At 40.6% G+C, this 23640-nt stretch overlaps 1 protein-coding gene across 1 annotated transcript; it reads left to right on the plus strand.

The window, feature by feature from the left end:
- Positions 1-317: 317 nt before the first annotated feature.
- Positions 318-1425, plus strand: LOC132045550 (uncharacterized). Its single transcript, XM_059436141.1, has 2 exons — positions 318-398; positions 874-1425. The coding sequence occupies exons 1-2, from the start codon at positions 318-320 to the stop codon at positions 1423-1425; spliced, it is 633 nt and encodes a 210-aa protein (XP_059292124.1).
- Positions 1426-23640: the final 22215 nt, after the last annotated feature.

The following is a 23640-nucleotide window of genomic DNA, read 5'->3' on the forward strand; positions in this document are numbered from 1 at the left end:
TCTAGGAAATATGACCTTCTTTGTATTCTAGATCGTGCGACAGAGCTATGCTATCAGGATTCCATATTCCTTCCTAACCCTGCGTTATGGTTTCAGTAATGCCGGTGACGAGGAAAGCTACAGCGGCCCAGAAGGGCAAGACGGTGGCTGGGAAAAGAGTTGAACGGGAGCCACCAGCGGAAGTAGAAGAAGGCGAGTCTCATAACGAGGCTCCTCCTCAGACTTTTCATGCTCCCCCTGTACCAGCAGAGCCGGAAAGAGTTCCAGCTCCAGCCCCCGCACCTCCAGTTCCACCGCCGGCAACCCCGGGCCAGCAGATGGCGGAGGCCATCCAATTATTGACCCAGTTGGTTGCCGCACTGGTTCAGCGACAAGATGTAGACCTGGGAGACAGGACGGTGAGCGCGAGGGCCCGTGATTTTATCACCCTGAAACCTCCGGAGTTCTATGGGTCGAAACCAGAGGAGGACCCGCAAGATTTCATAGATCAAATGTTGAGGACACTAAGGATAATGCACGCTTCGGATACGAGAATCGGTGGAATTGGCTTCATACGCGGCGGGATGTAGCGGTCTTGTGGTATAATAGGCCGGATAATTTCAAGGGGAGCAAATGCCCCTCCCCCGGTGTGGCGGGGAGTTCACCGAGGCATTTTTACGACATTTCCTACCGCCGAGAGGTTCGACGAGCTCGAGCCGATATGTTTCGAATCTTAAACGGGGAAATATGAGCGCCGAGAATACGGTCTTCGTTTTAACTCCTTGGCCGGGTATGCCCCGGCCATGGTGGGCTGATATGGGAGATCATGTACATCGATTCGTGAGTGGGTTGGGGCCACACTTAATTAAGGAATGCTTGACGGCTTCACTCCAGGATGGGATGACCATCGCTCGTATCCAGGCCCATGCCCAGAACCTGGAGGAGCAGCAGCAGTCACAGAAAAGTGAATGTGATTCTGATAGAGGGCGCAGTAAAAAGGCTAGGTCTTCTGGGGCTGGCAGTAAGTATAAAAGAGGGCAGAGGCAGCAATATTCCAGACGGGGCCAAAGCTCGAGAGTTCTGGGTTCTCCGTCAGGAGGAGCTCCCCGTCAGACGAAGTCATCAATTCCACGATGCAGCCAGTGTAGGAAATTTCACCCTGGTCCGTGCCGTCACGGCTCGGATGCTTGTTATGCCTGCGGACAAATTGGGCACAAGATGCGCGAGTGCCCATCGATGGGTGATAGTGGTAAGGGCCAGCCTGCAGGGTCAATGGCCGGTTCATTTCCATCTGTGCGCCCTCCTGGACAGACTTCCCAGGCCCCAACAGGCCGTGGCCGGGAAAGAGGAGGGGCACCCAGTTCAGCCGGTCCTCCGCACCGTATATATGCATTGACAGGACGGCAGGATTCTGAACCTTCTCTAGATGCGGCCACAGGTATATGATCTGTATCTTTTTATATATATATATATATGTATTAATTGACCGGACTACGCTCCATCGCGTACCGTCTCTTGTATTCTTCGGGTATGTTAGAAATTTGAGGTCCGAATGAAAAGTAGCCATATACATAGGAAAAAGGTGAATAATAGTGCTTACGGAGGTTAAAATGATAGTTAAAAGAAAAGGACGCGTTACGAGGGCATTCGGGAATTGTCAAGACACCAATCCGCCCCGGATGACGTGATACAGTAGTCCGGAAGAGTGGAGGCGAAATATTAGCGTTAAGATACTAAATTGCATTAGAGCCTCGAAGTTAAGCGTGCCGGGGTGAGAGCAATTTCACAATGGGTGACCCCCTGGGAAATATGCTGAAAATTCCATAAATGTGGGAACAAGAGACGAATGTAAAATTAGGTAGCCCAGTGTAAATTTCAGTGTGTGGAGTGGTTAGGAACCCTGTAAAAGTCATGTAGGCGGAGACGGACTAGACTAACAGAAGGGGCGGACATGTTGGACCAAAAATGGACTATGACGATTCAAGGACCAACAAGAGGGACTTGTTAACGCAGAGCCAGCGTTCGGAGTTAAATCAATTGGCCTATGACTTGAAGGCAACCTAAGCTCCGACGATGGATATGTTAAACAATATACTAGATGTCTACAAGGGAGACCTCCCCGAAGTATAATGATACGTTATGAGGTCAGTTTAACATTCGAGGACGAATGTTCCAAAGGGGGGGAGGATGTTATAGCCCGTATTTCATACGTTCGGATATTGCGAGGTAGTGGTGAGAAGTTAAGGATAAGACTGGGCTCCAAAAATTATTTTAATGTACAAGTTGGTTTTGAATATTAATTATGACTATTATTAGTATGGAAATATTGTGAAAGGTCAAGGGTAAAGAGAGAAAGTCGCAAAAGGGGTCGCGGAAATAATGTGATAGGCTAGGGGTAAAATGGTAATATTAAGAAAAGTCGAGGGGCAAAATGGGAATTTTTCAAAAAAAACTCATGAAAGTTCCAAAGGGGCCATGTTGGCCATGTGAAGAAAAAGGGGACATGGATGACAAATAAGTCATCTTATTTGATGGATTTTCTAGAAATTTCAAGAAAGGAAAGAAAGGGATCATGTAGCTATAATTTTATGTGGAAGGACCTATTTATAAATATGGGAAAAATTTGGTGGAAGACTTGTATATAATTATGTAGAAAGTCATCAAATTTTCATAATTTCTCTAGAAAATTCAAGAGAGGAAGAACAAGAGGAAGAAGGAGGAACTTTAAGGGCCATTCGGCCAAGTTCATTTGCCAAGAGAAAAATTGACAAAAATTTCTTGAAAAATCATTTCCTACTAATTTGAGGGTCCTTAGCAAGTTGGAGTGATTTGTAGAACAAGAAAAACACAAATTCATAAGTGGAAATTCAAGCAAGTTGGAGGATTAAAGAAGGAGGTAAGAATTTATTCTCTTTACATGTTATGGATATTATTGCATGTTGTGGTATACAAAAAGAAGTGAAATTCTTGAGAAATATAAAAAAAAGAGGTGGTGGCCGTGCATGTATACACATATGTATGTGTATGGAAATTATGTGCCAATCATTTTATTTAGTATTTGGTTGCTATCGTTATGGAAGCTATGTTGATAATGAAAGTTGAATGATTTTGGAGAAGTTGTAGTCATGTGTGTATGATGTGGGCCGTGTGGTTGTGGTGTAGTTTGGAAGACAATGAGTCAATTTTATTTTGTGTTTTGGTTGTTGTTGTGTTGTGGATTCTATATTACCTATAAAAGCTTAATAATTTTAGTGAAATGGTAGAGGTTGGAGACTTGTTGTTGAAGTTTATGTAAGTTGAATATTATGTTCTTGCATGAATAAAAGACAAAGATATTAATATGGTGTTGTTGGAATATGTATTATAAGATTATTATTGTTTTCATTGAAGTTGGAAGGTTTTGAAGAAAGTAGCATATTGATTGAGTTGTTGTAATGTAACTTGAATTGAATATGGAGATTGTTAGTATGGTTGTTGTTATTGTGTTGTTGGTTTGGCCGGGTTGGATTCCCGGATTGTCGTTGGTTGAAATTGGCCAAGTCGGACTTGGTGGGATGGAGTATTTACGGGGGAAGTCTTTGCCGAAATTTCGGTAGCCAAGTGTCATTTTGAGATTTCAAGTTCTAAAGGCACTAATCATATTTGGTAAACATGACCAATTTGTAGATTTTGGCGGATTTGCGGCTTGAAGTTGGAATAGCAAAAGGAGCGGAAAGAGGTATGTAAGGTTTTCCCTTCCTTTCTTGGCATGTCTTAGACGTATAGGCTTGATTTCGCGCCTTGGGGACTTTCCTAACTCTAGAAATCCGCGATTGAAAATAGTTACTATTCATTCAGTAAGATTGAATCAAGAGTGCATGAATTGTGAAAGGAATGTCTACATATCCTAGAACTTGCAAGGAAGAGACCCGATTATCCTAAGACATTCATAAGTAACGTCATAACACGTATTATATGTCAATGGTGTACGCCGCCTCGTTTGACTCGAGGTGGGCCCACCATTCGGATTCTCTCCTATTGTTCCATTTAGCTTACTTTTATTCTAATTTAAGGAAACTCTTGGACATCTTTTCAACTACTAAATAAGAATTGTTTTAATTAAACCCTTAACCCCAATGCATGTTTTTCTTTTCTAAAAGTTTACAAATGTTTTCCAAAATATTCTTTTTCTTCAAAAACCCGGTTTACAATATTGAAAGTCTTAATGACTAAAGCAATGACTATGATCCTACGACGCCTATGACCCTATGAGTACTATGATCCCCATGACGACTACGATCCTATGAATACTATGGTCCTATGATGTCTATGATTCCACCCCTGTTTTCTTTTAATGTTATATTAAGCGGATAGTCTCGCCTTGTAAATGTCCTTTAAAGTGAGGCACCGTAAAGTCGATGGTGGGGCAAACCCAATGGTGGGGCAAACCCAATGGCGGGGCCACCCTCGGAAGAACGGCCGAGTCCCGAAACGGGAGATGAGCGTAAGGCTTGTCTAGGCAAATCCCGCATTGGTTTAGGCTAATCCCGCATTGGTTCGGGCTAATCCCGCATCGGCTAAAGTTACCCGGACTCGGGAGGCCGGACGCGGGCTAATCTTTGTTATGTGCTTCAGACAGAGTATGTGCGTATATTAAAGGAAAGTTAGGTATGCGTGGTATCCGGCCAAGGGGCCCTTACATATACAGGTTACTCTCCTATCTCTTTATATGACCTATGATCTCATAGTGTTGCATTTCTTACTTTACATGCTTGATGATGTTTTCATGCCTTACATACTCGGTACACTATTTGTACTGACGCCCCTTCTTGTGGGCGCTGCGTTTCATGCCGCGCAGGCGACGAGACCGGCGGATCGATCCCTAGTGGTTCCTCGGCGGCATCCTGCCAGCGCTCCGGTTGTTTCGGAGCCCGGTGCCTTGGTACTACTTTGTGTGTATATATTCGGGCACGCGTGCCGGCCCTTCCTATGTATATTCGTGTACTATGTTAGAGGCTCGTGACGGATATGTATAGTAGCTATATGTACTTCGTTTGTCCCCGTGTATAGTATGATCGAAAAGCTTAATAGCCTATGTTCATAATGGTACTTGTTTATGTTAATACTAGTTAAAAAGAGAAAAAAAAACGGTGTAGTTCATACGTACTATAAGAGTCAGCGGGTTCGCTCGGCTCCAAATATGGGGTCGGGTGCCCATCACACCCTAGTAAGATCGGGGTGTGACAACAGATACCGGAGTCCCGCAAAGTCTTATTATCTCTTTAATATGCAATTTAGCATAATCCTCAGTCGAATAAGTAGTTCTATCCGAAGGGAAATGGGCTGATTTCGTCAATCTATTGACAATAATCCCAGATAGGATCGTACCTGCGTAGAGTGCGTGGTAAGCCTATAACAAAGTCCATGTTAACCGTTTCTCATTTCCAAACTAAAATTTCCGTTTCCTGTAGCAATCCGCCGAGCTTTTGATGCTCTGTTATAGCACGTACTTTGTACGTTCGAATATTTCGAGATAGTCGAGGAATGTCGAGGGCAAGACCATTTCCAAAATTATATTAATGAGCAAGTTGGTTATGAATATTATTTATGAACATTATTAGTATGAAAATATTGAGAAAGGCTAAGGGTAAAAAGAAAAATTTGCAAAGTGGCATCATGGGAATTATGTGGAAGGCTAGGGGCAAAATGGTAGTTTCACAAAGTGTTCAAGAATGTTCTTGAAGGACCAAAGTGTTAAAGAAAAGGCCATGTTGGACCAAAGCTTATGAAACAAGACAAGTGGTCATCTTTGTGCATTTAAGAAAATTCAAGAAAAGAAAAGAAAACTCTAGAAAAATAAAGAGGAGGGCATGTGGCTATTTTGTGATTGGAGGGACCTAATATATATATAGGAGAGAGTTCATCTTTTAGTTGAAGAAGTTGGAGAGAAAGAAGAGCAAGGAGAAAGAACAAAAAAAAAAAAAACAACAACAACATTCGGCCATGGTGGCCGAATTTTAAGGCCATGGAAATGTTCAAGAAAAAATTATTTCTCCTAGCTTTTCTACTAATTGAAACGTCCTCTTTAACGTGGAGTGATTATTGGAGGAAGTAGAACCCTTGTTGCGCAAGTTGGGAGTCTAACCAAGCAAGGAAAGTTAAGTGAGAAAGGTATGTATTCAATCTTCATTTATGTGTTGTGAGTATTGTAGAAAGTAGAAATGGATGAAGTTCATGAAACATGAATATGGAGGTTGTGGCCGTGTGTGTTTGTTGTTGTGTGGGAAGATTGAATTAGTTTTATGTAGTATGTTGCTTGTTGTTGTAATGTATAGAAAAAGATAAAAAAATTCATGGAAATATGTGTGTAGTGCTGTAGCCGTGCATGTAGAGGCTTGGCCGAATATATGTTGTGTTGTGTAGATGTGGTGAATTGACTCCTATTCAATATTTTGGTTATTGTCGTTATAGATTCTATAATGTAAAACGAGGAATTAATGGTTGGAAATAAAGTTGCGATTGTTATGGATCATGGAAAAGGTTAGTGTAACATTGGTATGGTTTCTTATGTTGGTAGGAATGATATTGCCAATATGTTGATTATGAATATAATACATGAATGTGAAAGTGAAGTATGTGTTGGAAGATTGTAAGATTAGGGTGTTGGAGTTGAATTGAATTAAATATAAATGGAATGTCGTTGGCAGGATTGTTGGTATTGTTGATTAGTGATTTTGGCCGAGTTCCATTCTCGGGTTGTTGCTGTTAATATTGGCCGAGTTAGATTCTCGGGGATGGCGCATTAACAGGGGAAATGCTGCCGAAATTTCTGTAGACAAATGTGAATTCAAGATTTGGTTCCTAAAAGCTCTAATTAATATTTGGTAAGTGTGACCAAATGTAGATTTTGGAGAAGTTGGAACTTGAATTTGGAGGAGCGTAAGAAGTGGAAAAAGGTATGTAAGGTTTCACCTTGCTTCTTTGGCATGTCTTAGACATAATAGGCTTGAATACGCGCCTCGGGGATGATTCCATTCCTAGAAAGCCGAACTTGAAATTTCCCCTTTTTCATTCAATAGAATTGAATTAAGTTTGGTGTGTTTTATTGGAATAATTGTTTAAACATCTCTAACTTGCCCAAATGGAACCAAGTGACCCCTAGACCTTCATAAGTGACTCCATGAAGCTTAACGTACGTAAATTGTATACGCCACCTCATTTGACTCGAGGTGGGCCCACTATTCCCTAATTTCCTCCTATGGCTCTATTTGGCTTATTTCCGTATTGCAGTTAAAGGAAACTTTTGGACATCATTCCGACTACTAAATAATAGTTGTTTTAACTAATCCCTCGATTCAAGGCATGATTTTCTTCATAAAAGTTCCTAAATGTTTTCCAAAGTATTTATTCTTCTCCAAATCCAAGTTTTACAATTCTTTTTGAAAGTTTTTATATCTAGAACGACGACTACGATTTTACAATGACAAGAATGATGCTAAATATGAGAAAATGTCTATGACACGATATGCTATGACATGACATTATATGCTATGACATGACACGATATGCTATGACATGACACGATATGCTATGATATGATACGACATGATATGATATGATATAAAATGATACGATATGATATGTTCTATGTTCTCTTAATGTTATTCTCCGTTGGTAGTCTCGCCTTATGATTATTGTTCCTTCAAGGTGAGACAAAGCGACCATGATTACTCCATAATGCGATCGGAGGTTTCCGACCTTACGTCACTCCGACGAATACATGATTTTCTTTGGGCTCTCATGCATGCCATACCTGTAAATGTACATGGGTTGGGGGGATGGGATACATGTATACATGGGGAAAATGGGAAGGGAAACATGTTTCATTGCCACAGTCGGTCACTGCTTATATCCATGCCGGACGCGGGATTTATGGGCGAGCCGGAGTATTTCGGCGCAATGTGGGCGAGCCGACTTGTTCGGCGCCATGATACCATATGACCAGACAAGCATGCATGGCATCCGCCCCAGGGGCACTCATATGCACAGGTTACTCTGCTATCCTATGATATGTTCTATGTTTCCATGCAGATATTGTTCGTATGTACGGGTTCTGACTTTACATGATATGTTCCATACGTACAGGGTACAGCTTTCCATGTGACATGTTCCATATGCACAGCTTACTCCCTTACACATGATATGTCTCATATGTACAGAATACTCTCTCTCACATGACATGCTCTATATTCTCGTTATGTTACTATCCACGCTTTGTATCCTCTAATATGCTATTACTCATGCCTTACATACTCAGTACATTGTTCGTGCGCGACCCCTTTTCGCGGGCGCTGCGTTTCATGCGCGCGGTACACCGGATGAGTAGAAACCGTTACGAAGACGTTCCGGCGGGGGGTTAGTAGACTCCATTTGTTCGGAGTTCGTCTAGTCGGAAGTATGTGTCTTTGTGCGGTTTGTTCGAAGTTAGAGACTTTGCGGACGGCAGTCGTGGGTCAGAAGTGTCGATTTGGAAATGGCTCCATTTGGCCGATGTGTTTTTATTGTACACTATGTTGCATAGTTCTTACGCTTCTGATTGTGTTTAATTTGAGAAACGACAAAAAGATTTTGGGAGTTTTACTATGTGTTTTATTTTTGATTGATCTAAGAATCCAAGGAGAGTATATATGTAATAAGAGTCAGCGGGTTCGCTCGGCTCCAAATATGGGGTCGGGTGCCCATCACACCCTAGTGAGATCGGGGTGTGACACCTGTCCTGTCTATATGTCTAGTATTCTAGTAGAGGCTCGTAGATACGCATGTGTGGGTGGTATGGTCCCATGGTCTCCATGTATATGTATGTGCATGTATATATATATATTACTATTTTGAAAGCCGATGGGCTTATGTTTATAAAAGTAATTATGTTGCAAATGATGATAGTTTCATATGATCACGAGTATGTATATTACGAATAAGAGCAGATGAATAGTATAGATGAGCGGTGTTCGGTGGTTAGCCCGGATACCCGTCACGGCCCGTATTTCGGGTCGTGGCAATTACCCGCCAATTTAATTAGCTCCTGAATTATTCTAGTTTGAATTTAAGAGTATCATTAAGGCTTAACCATGATATGAATCCTTCTAAATATAGGTTGTTCAAGCTTCGACGGTGAACGTTAAGTAGTTAAGAAGACAAAGAGGTATGTAAGGCTAACCCTTCTTTCATTAAGGCATGATTCCTTTGCTATATACCCTCTCATGAGTTCAATAATGTCTTCCAAATGACTCTATCTCTAAAATTACTAAAGCTCATGATCCTCAATACTTTCACGATGTTATTACCTCCCTTATATGATAGTTGATCTTCTAAGGATAGATGTAACGAAAGCGATGATGGTAATGATGTTGATGATACTTATGGACTCTTATGTATACGTGTCTAAGTATGTATGACTATTATGTAACACCGAGCTTATATGGCTGGGTATGATATTTATCGCACGCGCACCTCTGCAGTTGGGTATGGATAACCCTGAGCCTTGGTAGGGCCAGGTATGTATAACACCGAGCTTTGTCATGGCCGGGTACGTGAAACACCGAACCTTCATGGTCGGGCATGATACTGATAAATATATGTATATATACATGAGTAAGCATTAGAAATAGAAAGTCCTTATGAAAGACAAGTAAGTAAATATGATGATGGCCACTAGAGGTAATAATTGCTCTATTACCTCCTGATTCTTCTATCTTAGGCTATTTCTTATGCTCCTACTACGATGTTGATTATGCTTTACATGCTCATTACATTATTCGTACTGATGTCCTTTTGTTTGTGGACTGCGTCGTACGCGGGTGGACGGGGAGAGACGAGCTTGATCGAAGATTTCTTGTTTAGGGACTGCATAGAGGAGCTCTATTTCATCCGGAGCAACAGCTGTTGGTATTATTCTTTTGTTTGCATACGTATGGGCATGGCGGGGTCCTGTCCCGTCTATACGATGTTACAAACTCTTCTTAGAGGCTCGTAGACAGTTGTGTATGGTTAGATGTCTTTTAGCCTTGTCGTCTTATATTTTGTATATCGTTTTGTTAGCCTCGTCGGCTTGTGTATATGGATATGAGCATTGTTATTGAAGATGATAGAAATGTATCGTTGTCTGATATGATTAGTATTATTGATGTATGAAAAATCATGAGTAGGCCATATGGCTCACCTAGATATGGATATGAATGTACGATAGGAGGTTCCCGGTGGAGTAGCATCGGGTTCCCGTCATGGCCCTCCAATCGGGTCATGAAAAAAGTGGTATTAGAGCGGTTCTATCCTAGGGTGTGTCTACGAGATGTGTCCAGTAGAGTCTTGTTTATGGGTGTGTTGCGCGCCACGCTTATAAACAGGAGGCTGCGGGCATTTTTAGGAATGAATGACCTTCTTTCTTCATAAGATCGTGTGATAGAGCCATGATATAAGGATTTCTCTTTCCTTAATCGTGTATTATGTATTTCAGAAATGTACGTAAAAAGAGAAAAGCTACGGCGGCCAAAAAAAGGCAAGACGATGTGGCGAAAAAACGGGCTAAAGGGTACCGCCGACGGATATAGAGGAAGGTGAGTCCCGAATGCGGCTCGATCTCGGTCCTCCGCTGAGCCCTATTTCTGAGGAGCATAAGGGAGCCTCAGCCCCAGCTCCAGCACCGCCACCTCCTCCACCCGATGCTTCGGGCCAAGATGTGATGGGGGCCATTCATTTACTTACTCAGTTGGTTGCCGCTCAGACTCAGCGGCAAGGTACAGGGCAAGGTCATAGGGTTGTTAGTGCAAGGGCCCGTGATTTTATTAGCTTAAACCCTCCGAAGTTTTTCGGGTCAAAGCCGGATGAGGACTCTCAAAACTTTATTGATGGGATGTTGAGGACACTTCGGTTAATGCTTGCCTCAGACATTGAATCGGTAGAGTTAGCGTCCTATAGGTGCGGGATGTTGTTGTCACACCCTAATTTCCGATAGGGCATGATGGGCACCCGACCCTTACTTAGGGCCGAGCGAACCCGCTGATTCGTGATACACATAATCTTCGGGCCCTTATATCATGAAAGGAATGCATAAAGAAAGTTTTTCAAGAACAACATACTATTCATCTTTCTCAAATCGGGTAAAATCGGTAAACATATGAAATACGCAACAAAATGCATAATGACACATTGGCTTACATAGTTTACAAAGCTCGACATATCATACACTCGACTACGTACGCAAAGTCTCTAACATAACCCAAGAAACCACAAATACACGGATACTCGACTCGGCGGCACTCGGGGAAGAAATGGGTCGCCAATCCGGAACATCTCCACTCGTACGCATACACGCGTGGCATGGCGCGACCCTCGAAGAAAAGGGGTCGGTGCGGACATGTACCGAGCATGTAAAGCATGAAACACGATGTGAGAATCATACCGAGATAAGAAGTATAGGAAAATCATGAGGTTTGCCTTGAAACATAAATCTTGCGTGTCAATATCATATCAAATTCATTATGGCGAGAAACATAATTAGAAAATCATCTTGTACATATGCATAGATATAACGTGCCCGCCCCTACAGTGAGGGACGCGGTAAGTAAAATCATCATATATATGTACATATATATATATACGTGCCCGCCCTCTAGTGAGGGACTCGGTGAAGTAATCATCATAGCATCATATCATTATATGCATCGTGTCATCATATATATATATATATATATATATATATATACGTACCGGCCCTACTAGTGAGGGACTCGGTGAATAGAATCATCATATGCCATCCCGGCCGCCGTCCCCACATCATCACATCATCATATCATCATATATATATATCGTACCCGACCCTCAGTGAGGGACTCGGTGAACAATGCGATGGAGTGTGCACGAATACGTGCCGACCGGGACTCGGTGAAAGACATATTGAGCTTTGCGCGAGCGAGTAGTGAGAAACCATATGCACGTAAATCATCATCACGGACTCAATGGATACGTAAGTAGTTGACGCTCGAGAGTTAAAACGGTAATCATGTTAAGTTCTTTAAAAAAAAAGTCGTTAGGACTATACAAAGAAAATCTCGGGGACCACGGATAGCGCATCAACCAATCCGGGCCCGCCCATGAAAGTTAAAGTCATTATACGTTATAGGATCATTTGCGGACATATCAAAGCAATGCGGTTCCGTCTAAGAAAGTTACGGACATTTTTCAACATAAAAATCCTTTTGGAGCAAAAAAACTTTTACAACATTTGAAATCAATCATACAAAAGACGTAAGGTCCATAATTCTACTACATTAAGAATGCCAACATTAAGAAGCAAATAAGAATCGTAAACATGCTCGAAACTTAAGAATGGAGTTAACCACAAGGCACATATCATGTCATATCTTACTTACGTCTAAGACATGCCAAAAGAAGGAAGGAGTAAGCTTTACATACCTTGTCCGCTCCCTAAGCTAATCCAAACTAAGTCTCGGTTTCCAAAATCTACAACAACATCATTAAATACTAACATTAGCTACGAATGTGCACTTAGGAATTCAATCACGGTGGCACTTAATTCTACGAAATTTGGGCAAGACATTTCCCTTGTTTATATGCCTAGCCCGAATTCTCAATTCGGTAACCAACAACATCAACAATAATACCAATAGTATTAACATCATTTCCAATACCAACGTATGCCATAAAACTGACCCACCTGCTTTGTTTTCTAAATTTCTCAACCAACCAAATTTGCGATATAACTATTTAATAATTTTATTTAAAGTAAAGGAGTCGAATTCATATGAACAACATCAATAACAACAGCCTTCACATTTTACAAGTTAAATACATTTATTTTCATCCAAAATTCTCTTCAAATCTCCTTCCATAAACACAACAAACGAATTTATCAGGCTATTCCCTCCGTGCTAATCCGTTAAAATTCTAAATAAACTCGTTAACAATGAAAAGGAACCGTATTCATACCTTAAGCATGCATCCCCCACATTATCACTCTTCTCCTTGGTTGATTTTTAGCTCAAATTGAAGACAACGCAGCGTACAACACTTTTCTCTTCATGGGCTTCGAAATTCGGGGCTCAGAATTCGGTCAAAATTTGTTTTTCTTCTCTCCAAGGATCTTCTCTCTCTCTTTCCAGAATTTTCTGGTGTTCTTGGTCTGAAACATGAGAGGAAAGGGCTGACATTTCACTTAAATAGGCATGGGTCATGGACCTAACCCGATTGGGCCCGGTTTGGGAGCTATTATGACCTTTACATGCCTTAAAACGTCCATATCTCCTTATCCCGATGTCACCTATGGGCCCACAACCTATGTTTGGAAAGATAATTCAATTATCTACAACTTCTATCTTTGGTATTTTTCCAAATTCCAAACTTATAAAACCATTTCTGCCCCTCGAAGTCGGATCACCTAGAAAACGTTACTTAAAAATATTTGTTTGGAGGACTTCCACTTTGATTTGGCTCAAGGGTCCTTCTTGAGTTATGTTTAACCTCACATATGTGATTCATATAAATTGTCGCATGTCCCAAAAAAAAATCTCAATGTGTGGGCCCCACCTCGGCTTGGGAATAATCAGAGCGTACAAAAATACGAAATATAATCTCGTCAACGTGAGTTTAAATTATGAAGCAACAACATGATTGTCAATTTTTAAGCACGTTAATAAGGACCTTCAATTGGTTGGAATACTAGAAGAAAATATTTTTTTATCACTATTTTTGGGCTTGATTTTTTTGACCACCATGGCCGAATGGCTTTTCTTTCTTTCTCTCCAAGTTTCTTGAATTTTCTAAGGGTGAGAATGATGAAGATTATTTAATTAGTCATCTTCTAATCACATATATAAAACATCCATGTGGCCCATGGCCCACACCCGTGTGGCCGCCACTTGGCCATTTTTATTTCATGGATTTTAACTTTCCAATATTCATTTTTAACCCCAAATTTTTCCTTAATATTCCATGCCATTAAAATCATAAGCAACTTATGTCTTAAAACAAAGTCGTAGTTAAAAGTCTCTACTTCGCCTCCTGGAATAGTCTTGTCCTTAACTTATCATGGTTAACTCAGATTGTCCCGATGTACGAAATACGGGATATAACAGTTGTGGTTCATTGGTACACTATTCGGATGGCTTCACAGAGAGTCAATGCACCTCCCCCGGTATGGCAAGAATTTGTGGATGCCTTCCTCCGACACTACTTGCCCCCAGAGGTTCGGCGGGCTAGAGCCGACAAGTTCTTGAATCTTAGGCAAGGAGGTATGAGTGCCTTAGAGTATAGTCTCCGCTTCAATTCTTTGGCTAGGTATGCTCCGGCCATAGTAGCGGATATGGGTGACCGAGTGCACCGATTTGTGAGAGGCCTAGGGCCACATTTGATGGATAGATGCTTGACTGCATCCCTTCAGGACAACATGGATATTTCACGCATTCAAGCCCATGCCCAGAATTTAGAGGAAAGCCAACAACAGCAAAGAAGTAAGCATGAGCATGACAGAGGGTATAGCAAGAGGGCTAGATCTTCGGGTCCAACGAGTGAGTTTAGAGAAGGGCAAAGACATCAATTTTTTAGGCATTCAGGCCATTCTATGACTAATGCTCCTTCACGGTTTATAGGGCAGAGATTTGTTAGGTCTACTTATTCCAGGCCGAGTCAAAGTTTCGGAGTCGATCAAATCTTTTGAGGTATCTATACCCCTGGTGAACCGGTAATAGCTAGCTGTGTATATAGGAATTGTGTAGCTGTGATTTGTGACCATCGTATTATGGTTGATTTACATGAGTTAAAAATGGTGGACTTTGATTTTATCATGGGCATGGAATGTTGGCTTCTTGCTATGCTAATGTTGATTGTAGAATTAAAATGGTTCGCTTCCAGTTTCTGGGAGAACCAATTTTAGAATGGAAAAGAAATACAGCGTCCCCGAGAGGTAGGTTTATTTCCTATCTCATGGCGAGGAAAATGGTTGCTAAAGGTTGTATTTACCATCTAGTTTGGGTTCAAGATATAGGAGCCGAAACGCCAACTCTTCAGTCTGTCCCCGTGGTGAATGAGTTTCTGGATGTATTCCCGGACGAGCTTCCAAGCCTCCATCCTGAACGGGAGATTGATTTTGCTATTGATGCGCTACTGGATACAAAACCCATATCTATTCCTCCTTATAGGATGGCTCCCACAGAGTTAAAGGAGTTGAAGGAGTAATTAAAGGACTTGCTTGAAAAAAATTTTATTAGACCCAGTTCTTCCCCGTGGGGAGCACCCGTGTTGTTTGTGGGAAAGAAAGATGGCTCCTTACGAATGTGCATTGACTATCGGTAACTGAATAAAGCGACGATCAAGAACAAATATCCGCTCCCAAGGATTGACAACTTATTTGATCAATTACAAGGCGCCAAATGGTTTTCAAAGATAGATTTGAGATCCGGGTATCATCAGGTGAGAGTTAAGGAGAAAGATATTCCTAAGACGGCCTTCAGAACCAGATATGGCCATTTCGAGTTAAGGTAATGTCATTTGGGTTAACTAATGCAACGCGATGAGTAATTATGGATTTGATGAACAATGTGTTCAGGCCTTTCCTAGATTTGTTTGTGATCATGTTCATTGACGATATCCTGGTATATTCTCGATCCGAAGTAGAACATGTGGATCATTTGCGTACAGTTCTTACATGTGGATCATTTGCGTACAGTTCTTAAGGTTCTCCAGACTCAAGAGTTATTTGCCAAATTTTCTAAGAGTGAATTTTGGTTGAACTCAGTGACCTTTTTGGGGCATATTATTTCAGCCAGTGGTATTCGGGTAGATAACCAAAAGATTGAGGCCGTGAAGACTTGGCCAAGGCCCACAACACCTACGGAGGTTCGTAGTTTTCTAGGCTAAGCAGGTTATTACAGGAGATTTGTAGAAGGCTTTTCTTCTATTTCTGCAACACTCACGAAGCTGACCCAAAAAATCAGCTAAATTTCAATGGATAGATACTTGTGAACGTAGTTTCCAAGAGCTAAAGGATAGATTAACTTCTGCCCCAGTCCCGACACTTCCAAAGGGATTTGAAGGTTATGTTGTCTATTGTGGTGCTTTAGGCGTTGGATTAGGCTATGTGTTAATGCAACATGGTAAGGTGATTGTGTATGCTTCAAGACAGTTGCGGAAACATGAGAAAAATTATCCCACCCATGATCTTGAATTGGCTGTAGGGATTCATGCATTGAAGATGTGGAGACATTATTTGTATGGCGTCCACGTTGATATTTATACAGATCATAAGAGCCTTCAGTATATCTTCAAGCAGAAAGAATTGAATTTACGGCAGCGGCGATGGTTGGAATTATTGAAAGACTATGATGTTAACATCCTATATCATCCCGAGAAAGCGAACGTTGTGGCTGATGCTCTTAGCTGTAGATCCATGGGAAGTTTATCGGATGTTCAGTAAGAGAAAAGAATGGATAGCTCGTGAGCTCCAGCAGTTAGCTAGCCTAGGAATTCGAATAGTGGACTCAGGCAGTATGGGAGCTATCATTCATAATACAGCGGTCTCGTCGCTCGTAGTTGAAGTGAAAGAGCGTCAATACGTAGATCCCATGCTAATTCATTATAGAAACACACTTCCTCAGAAGGAGAAGTCATCATTTGAGATTTCTGGAGATGGAGTTCTCCGATGCCGAGGCAGGTTATGTGTTACTGATGTTGCAGGATTACGCCACCAAATATTGAAAGAAGCCCATTGTTCCCGTTATTCCGATCACCTGGGAGCAACAAAAATGTATCATGATCTTAAAACTATATATTGGTGGAATGGAATGATGAAGGATATAGTGAAATTTGTAACTCAATGTCCTAACTGTCACCAAGTGAAAATCGAGTACCAAAAGCCAGGTGGTTTGTTACAAGCTATAGAAATTCCAACTTGGAAATGGGAAGTAATTAACATGGATTTCATTGCAGACTTACCCTGTTCCCGATGTAAGTATGATTCTATATGGTTGATTGTGGATAGGCTCACGAAGTCAGCTCATTTCTTAACGGTCAGAACAACGTATGTAGTAGAAGATTATGCAAAGCTTTATGTTAAAGAGATAGTGCGACTTCACGGTGTTCCAATATCTATTATCTCCGATAGAGGGACTCAATTTACAGCCAATTTCTGGAAAACATTCAAAAAAGGTTTGGAGACTCAAGTGAGTCTTATCACGGTATTTCACCCACAGACGGATAGGAAAGCTGAGCGTACTATCCAGACGCTTGAGGATATGCTATGAGCATATGTATTGGATTTTAGGGGTAGTTGGTATGATCACTTACCACTTATTGAATTTGCTTATAACAACAGTTATCATTCTAGCATCCAAATGGCCCTGTATGAGGCTATATATGGGGGCAAGTGTAAATCTCCAATTGGGTGGTTCAAAGTAGAAGAGGCTAAATTGATAGGGCCAAATTTGGTCCAGCAAGCTATAGAGAAAGTCAAGCTTATACAGGATCGATTATTAATGGCTCAGAGTCGTCAGGAATCCTATGCAGATAATCATCGAAGGGACTTAGAGTTCCAAGTGAAGGATTGGGTATTCTTGAAGGTGTCGCCGATGAAGGGTGTCATGAGATTTGGCAAGAACAGCAAGCTTAGTCCCCGATACATTGGACCCTATGAGATTATACGCAAGGTAGGCCATGTGACTTACGAATTAGATCTACCTCCTGACTTGGAGTCAGTTCACCAAGTTTTCCATGTATCGATGCTTCGTAAGTGCATTCAAGATCCTTCCAGAATTGTACCAGTATATGATTTCCAGGTTACCAAACAATTTTTGTATGAAGAAGTCCCTATTGCCATTCTAGATAGGAAAGTACGTGTTATAGCCCGTATTTCGTGCGTTCGGAAATTGCGAGACAATGGTGAGAAGTTAAGGACAAGATTATTTCCAAGAGTTATTTTAATGCACGAGGGGTTATTAATATTATTTAGGAACATTGTTGATATGGAATATTGAGAAAGGTTGAGACCGAAAAAGGAAAATTCGCGAAATGGCGTCATGGTAATTTTGCGAAAAGGCTAAGGGTAAAATGGGAATTTCACAAGAGTCTTGGAAGTTCATGAAAAAATTTATGTTGGCCATGTGACATAAAAATATGTCCACATTTCATTAGTTAATGGGGGCTAGTTGTAGATTATAAAAAAAATTATGGGCCAAAGCTTGCATGAGAAGCTAAAGGATCATTTTTGTCCATTTTTTAAGTTTCAAGAAAATTGGAGAAAAGATGACAAATAAGTCATCTTTGTTGCATTGAAGAAATTTCAAGAAAAGAGAAGAAAAATCTAGAAAAGAAAGAGAGGCATGTGACCAAACTTGAAGGACCTAAGCATAAACATGGATAAGTAGTGGAAGACATATGTATATATATATATGGTCATCCTTTTAATTTAAGAGAGTGGAGAGAAAAGAAAGAACAAAAAAAAAAAAAGATGAAGAGAGAATATAGTAGTTTCGGCCATGGCAAGAAAATTGAGGCCATGGAAATTGATCAAGGAAAAATTATTTTCTCTAGTTTCCTACCTAATGGAAGGTCCTTAACAACATGGAGTGGTTGTTAGAGCAAGCCAAGCATTTATTTGGATGACTTACCAATTCTAGCTAAGTGAAGAAGTTGAAGGAAAAGGTATGTATCCAATCTTACTTCATGTGTTATGCATGGTTGTGAGTATTGTAGTGTGAAAATGGGTGAAAATCATGGAAATATAAATGTTGTATAGTAGTGGCCGTGTGTGTATGGTGTATGTGTGATTGAGCCGTGTGTGTGTGTATTTTGCATGGAAGATTGACTTGATTTCATGTGGTGTGTTGGTTGTGGTTGCAATGTATAGAAATGGATGGAAAATTCATGAAAAATATGCATGTGTGTATGTTGGCCGAATAGTGTAGTTAATGGAAAGGTGTGATAAATTGATTTTATTTGGAATGGTAATTGTTGTTATGGTAGATTCTACAATGAAAAATAAGAATTAAATGGCTTGGAGGATTGAAAGTTGGGTTAAGGTGATGGAATTTGAAAGAGGAAAATATGTTGTTGTTGTTGTTGGAATGTAAATAAATGAGTAAAAATGCACGAAGACATGTAAGGAGAGATTATGGTCGAAATAGGTGTTTTGGTAGGTTAGTGTCAATTAATGTATGTTATATCCCGTAATTCATGCATTCGGATATTTCGAGGAAGTCGTGGCGAGTTAAGGGCAAGACCACTTTCAAGAGTTATTTCGATGTACAAGTTGTTATGAATATTATCTATGGATATTAGTAGTACGGAAATATTGAGAAAGGCTAAGGGCAAAAAGGAAAATTTGGGGTTAAAGGTTAATTTTGGAAAACTTGGAATTCATGAAATAATAGGCCAAGTGGGCCCATATGGAATCTTAATAAATAAGTCAAAATATGACTTATGGAACACACTTTATCATCTTTTATACTTGGGAATTTCAAGAAGTTTCAAGAAAAAGGGAGAAGACCCCATGTGTCCATAACTTTTATTTGAGGGACTTAAAAATAAATAAGGAGGAATGGTGGGAAAAAGAAGGATAAATAGGATATATTTCTCATCTTCCCTTAGAGAGTTCAAGACAATTTGAAAAAAAAAAAAAAGAGAAGAAAAAAATGAGGGCCTATTCGGCCATGTTTGGTGGAGGAAAAATCTTGGGAAAAATTTGTTCAAAAATTATTTTCTACTAATCGGAAGGTCCCTAGGAAGGTGAAGTAGCCATTGGAGCAAGAAAAGCAACTATTCTTGCAAGCTACAAGTTCAAGTCAAGAAAGAAGATAATTGGAAAAGGGTAAGAATTCATCTTCCTTTTTATGTTATGAAGGTTTTGTTTATGTTATGGAATGTAGAAATGAGTAGAAAGTATGGAAATATGGAAGTTTACATGTTGGGTGTGCATGTGTGCATGTAGCCGTGTGTGTGTAATGTTGTATAGATGAGATGAGTTGAATTGTATGTAAGTGTTCTAGTTGTGGTCATGATAGACTTTATATTGGAGATGAAAGTTGAATGAAATTGGTTGGATTTGGAAATATAGAGTATGGCCGTGTGATGTATGGGAATAGACTAATTTTGTTGAATATGTTAGTTGTGTTGTGACGATCCTTATAATGTAAATGAAGATGAAATGGGTTGAGTTGACATGAAAATGAGGTTGTTAAGATGTGGATTGTTGTTGTGAATTATGAATTTGTAAGTAGAAAATGTGTTGTGATGGTTTTGTTGCATAAGTAGGAACTTTGGATGGAATATGGAATTTGTTGTATATTGGATATATGGCTTGGAATATTCTTGGCCTATGTTTGAATAATCCTAAATTAGTATATGGACATGAAAATATTGATATTGATTTGTAAGTGCAAGGTTGGATTGGAAGTTGTTGCATTATTTGGAAAGGGAGACTATTTATGTTATAATGCGTTTTAATTCGATTGTTGTTGTTGTTGACGTTGTTATTGGGTTGGTTGTTGCTGTTATGGCCGAGTTAAATTCTCGGGGCGTTGTATTTACAGGGGAGGTGCTGCCGAAATTTCGGTAGACAAGTATTAATTCAAGATTGGAATTTTAAGCCTTATGAATAGTAATTGGTAAATGTGACCATTTGCAGATTCTGGACGAAACGGGACTTGAGCTTAAGCGAGCGTAAGACGCCCGTGAGGTATGTAAAGCTATCCCTCTCCTTCCTTTGGCATGTCCTAGGTATACTAGGCTTGAATTTGAGCCTCGGGGGTTACTCTGTTCATCGAAATTCGATTCTGAAATTGAGCACTATTCATTCAGTGCGATTGAACTAGAATCCTTATATCTTGTTGGAAAATGCTCAAACGTCCGTAACTTGCAGGAATGTAATCGAACTGCCTTGAAACTTCCATGAATGACTCCATTAAGCTTAGTATATGTAATTCGAGTACGCCACCTCCGTTGACTCGGGGCGGACCCGCTATTCCCGGATCTCCGCCTACTGTTTTATTTGACTTATTTTTTGTACCACAATTGAAGGAAAACTTTTGGCTATTGCCCTAACTGTTAAGCGATATTTTATAAAACTTTCCAAAACCACTCCGAAGGGAGTGTGATATTTTATAAAAACTTTTCAAAACCACTCCGAAGGGAGTGTGATATTTTATAAAAACTTTTCAAAACCACTCCGAAGGGAGTGCGATATCTTATTATTCAGATTTTCCAAAACCACTCCGAAGGGGGTGTGAGATTTTATTATTATTAATATTATTATTATTATTATGCCCGAAGGGGCTAGGATTAGTATTATGTCACGAGTGGCATGCCCGATGGGGCCAGGGTAGCCGTATGTCACGAGTGGCATGCCCGAAGGGGCCGTTATTATTATTATGCGGCAATGCCCGAAGGGGCCAGGATGCGGCTGCCCGAAGGGGCCATTATTGATATTGAGCCGGAAGGGGCATTATTGGCTGCCGGAAGCCGCACACCCGAAGGGGCCATTATTGATATCAAACCGGAAGCGCCATTATTGATTATTATTATTATTATTATTATTAAGGGCTATCATTATTTTGCCGGAAGCGGCGCATGCGATGTATTGCATTACTTCTTTAGAAGAGATGTTCTAGATTATATTACTTACTGCGGATTCGTTGCTTGGATTGCGATTATTTACTTAAAGCTTGTTGAGACTCATGTGTATTTATTTATGTTTTCTCTTAAGCGAAGAAATTTGCAGGTAATGAGCGTGATTGTGATTTCTTCCCTCCTAAATTGAGCTATGGTTATTATTTGTTATCGCTTTACATACTCGGTACATATTCCGTATCGACCCTCTCTCTTCGGGGCTGCGTTTCATGCCACGCAGTACGCCCACGAGTGAAAGACTTTGCTAGGAGCTGTTCCAGTGGGATTGGCGAGCTCCATCTCAGTTCGGAGTGTTGCCAGGTCGAGTACTGATGTCGTAGCATTTGTACATTCTAGAGACTTTGCAGACAGTGTCCTGTGGATAGTGCGTCGGGAAGTGCGAATAATTTGTAAATGCTAAAAGAATATGTATTTCTAGTTAATGATTGTTGTTTGAAAAGTTCCATGTTTTAAGAAGTTTTCGAAATGGCAGGTTTTATTACGCGAATGACTAAGGGTTCGCTCGACTCTGAGGAGGGTCGGGTGCCCATCACACCCTAGTAAGGTCGGGGTGTGACAAAGTGGTATCGAAGCGAGTCCGTCCTAGGGTTGTACGCAAAGTCGTGTCCAGTAGAGTCTTGTTTATGGTGTGTTGCGCGCCACATTTATAAACAGGAGGCTACGGGGCATCTAGGGATTGTTGACCTTCTTTCATATCTAAGATCGTGCGATAGAGCCCAGTCATAGGGTATGAAGTCCCTTGTACTAACCTTCTATTTCGGTTAAAGGACGACGTCGATAAAAGCGACCCATGGCATCGAGTTTACAAAGTACGGTGGTAAACAATGGTGCGGACGAGGCATGTTGGATGAGGTAAGAATATTGAAGTATTACTGAGATGTAAGTCGGGAGAATGGAAGTGAAGGTGAACATTAAGAATCAAAAAGGGCAAAACGGTAATTGCAAGAGAAAGGACGTGTTACGAACACGCCTCGGAATCTGTAAGGCCTCGACTGGCCCCAATTCAGGTAATAAAGGTCATACAAGGAAGGGGACGCGATTGTATCAGTATTAAGACACCAAATTCCACCAAAATTTTGAAGTTAAGCGTGCTCGGGTGGGAGCAATTTCATGATGGGTGACCCCCTGGGAAGTTGCAAGAAATTTCGAAGACTTAGCTGTAAGAGATGAATGAAAAACCAGAATAGCCTAAGTGGAATTTGAATATACGAGGTGGTTGGGGACCATAAAAAGGCCACGTAACACGCGACAGGCGAGACTATAAGAAGGGATTCCCCCCGGAGTATCATATCACCCCATGGGATCAGTTGAACATTCGAGGACGAATGTTCTAAAGGGGGGGAGGATGTTATATCCCGTAATTCATGCATTCGGATATTTCGAGGAAGTCGTGGCGAGTTAAGGGCAAGACCACTTTCAAGAGTTATTTCGATGTACAAGTTGTTATGAATATTATCTATGGATATTAGTAGTACGGAAATATTGAGAAAGGCTAAGGGCAAAAAGGAAAATTTGGGGTTAAAGGTTAATTTTGGAAAACTTGGAATTCATGAAATAATAGGCCAAGTGGGCCCATATGGAATCTTAATAAATAAGTCAAAATATGACTTATGGAACACACTTTATCATCTTTTATACTTGGGAATTTCAAGAAGTTTCAAGAAAAAGGAGAAGACCCCATGTGTCCATAACTTTTATTTGAGGGACTTAAAAATAAATAAGGAGGAATGGTGGGAAAAAGAAGGATAAATAGGATATATTTCTCATCTTCCCTTAGAGAGTTCAAGACAATTTGAAAAAAAAAAAAAGAGAAGAAAAAATGAGGGCCTATTCGGCCATGTTTGGTGGAGGAAAAATCTTGGGAAAAATTTGTTCAAAAATTATTTTCTACTAATCGGAAGGTCCCTAGGAAGGTGAAGTAGCCATTGGAGCAAGAAAAGCAACTATTCTTGCAAGCTACAAGTTCAAGTCAAGAAAGAAGATAATTGGAAA

Source organism: Lycium ferocissimum, unplaced genomic scaffold, assembly GCF_029784015.1.
Source record: "Lycium ferocissimum isolate CSIRO_LF1 unplaced genomic scaffold, AGI_CSIRO_Lferr_CH_V1 ctg7024, whole genome shotgun sequence".
Lineage (NCBI taxonomy): Eukaryota > Viridiplantae > Streptophyta > Magnoliopsida > Solanales > Solanaceae > Lycium > Lycium ferocissimum.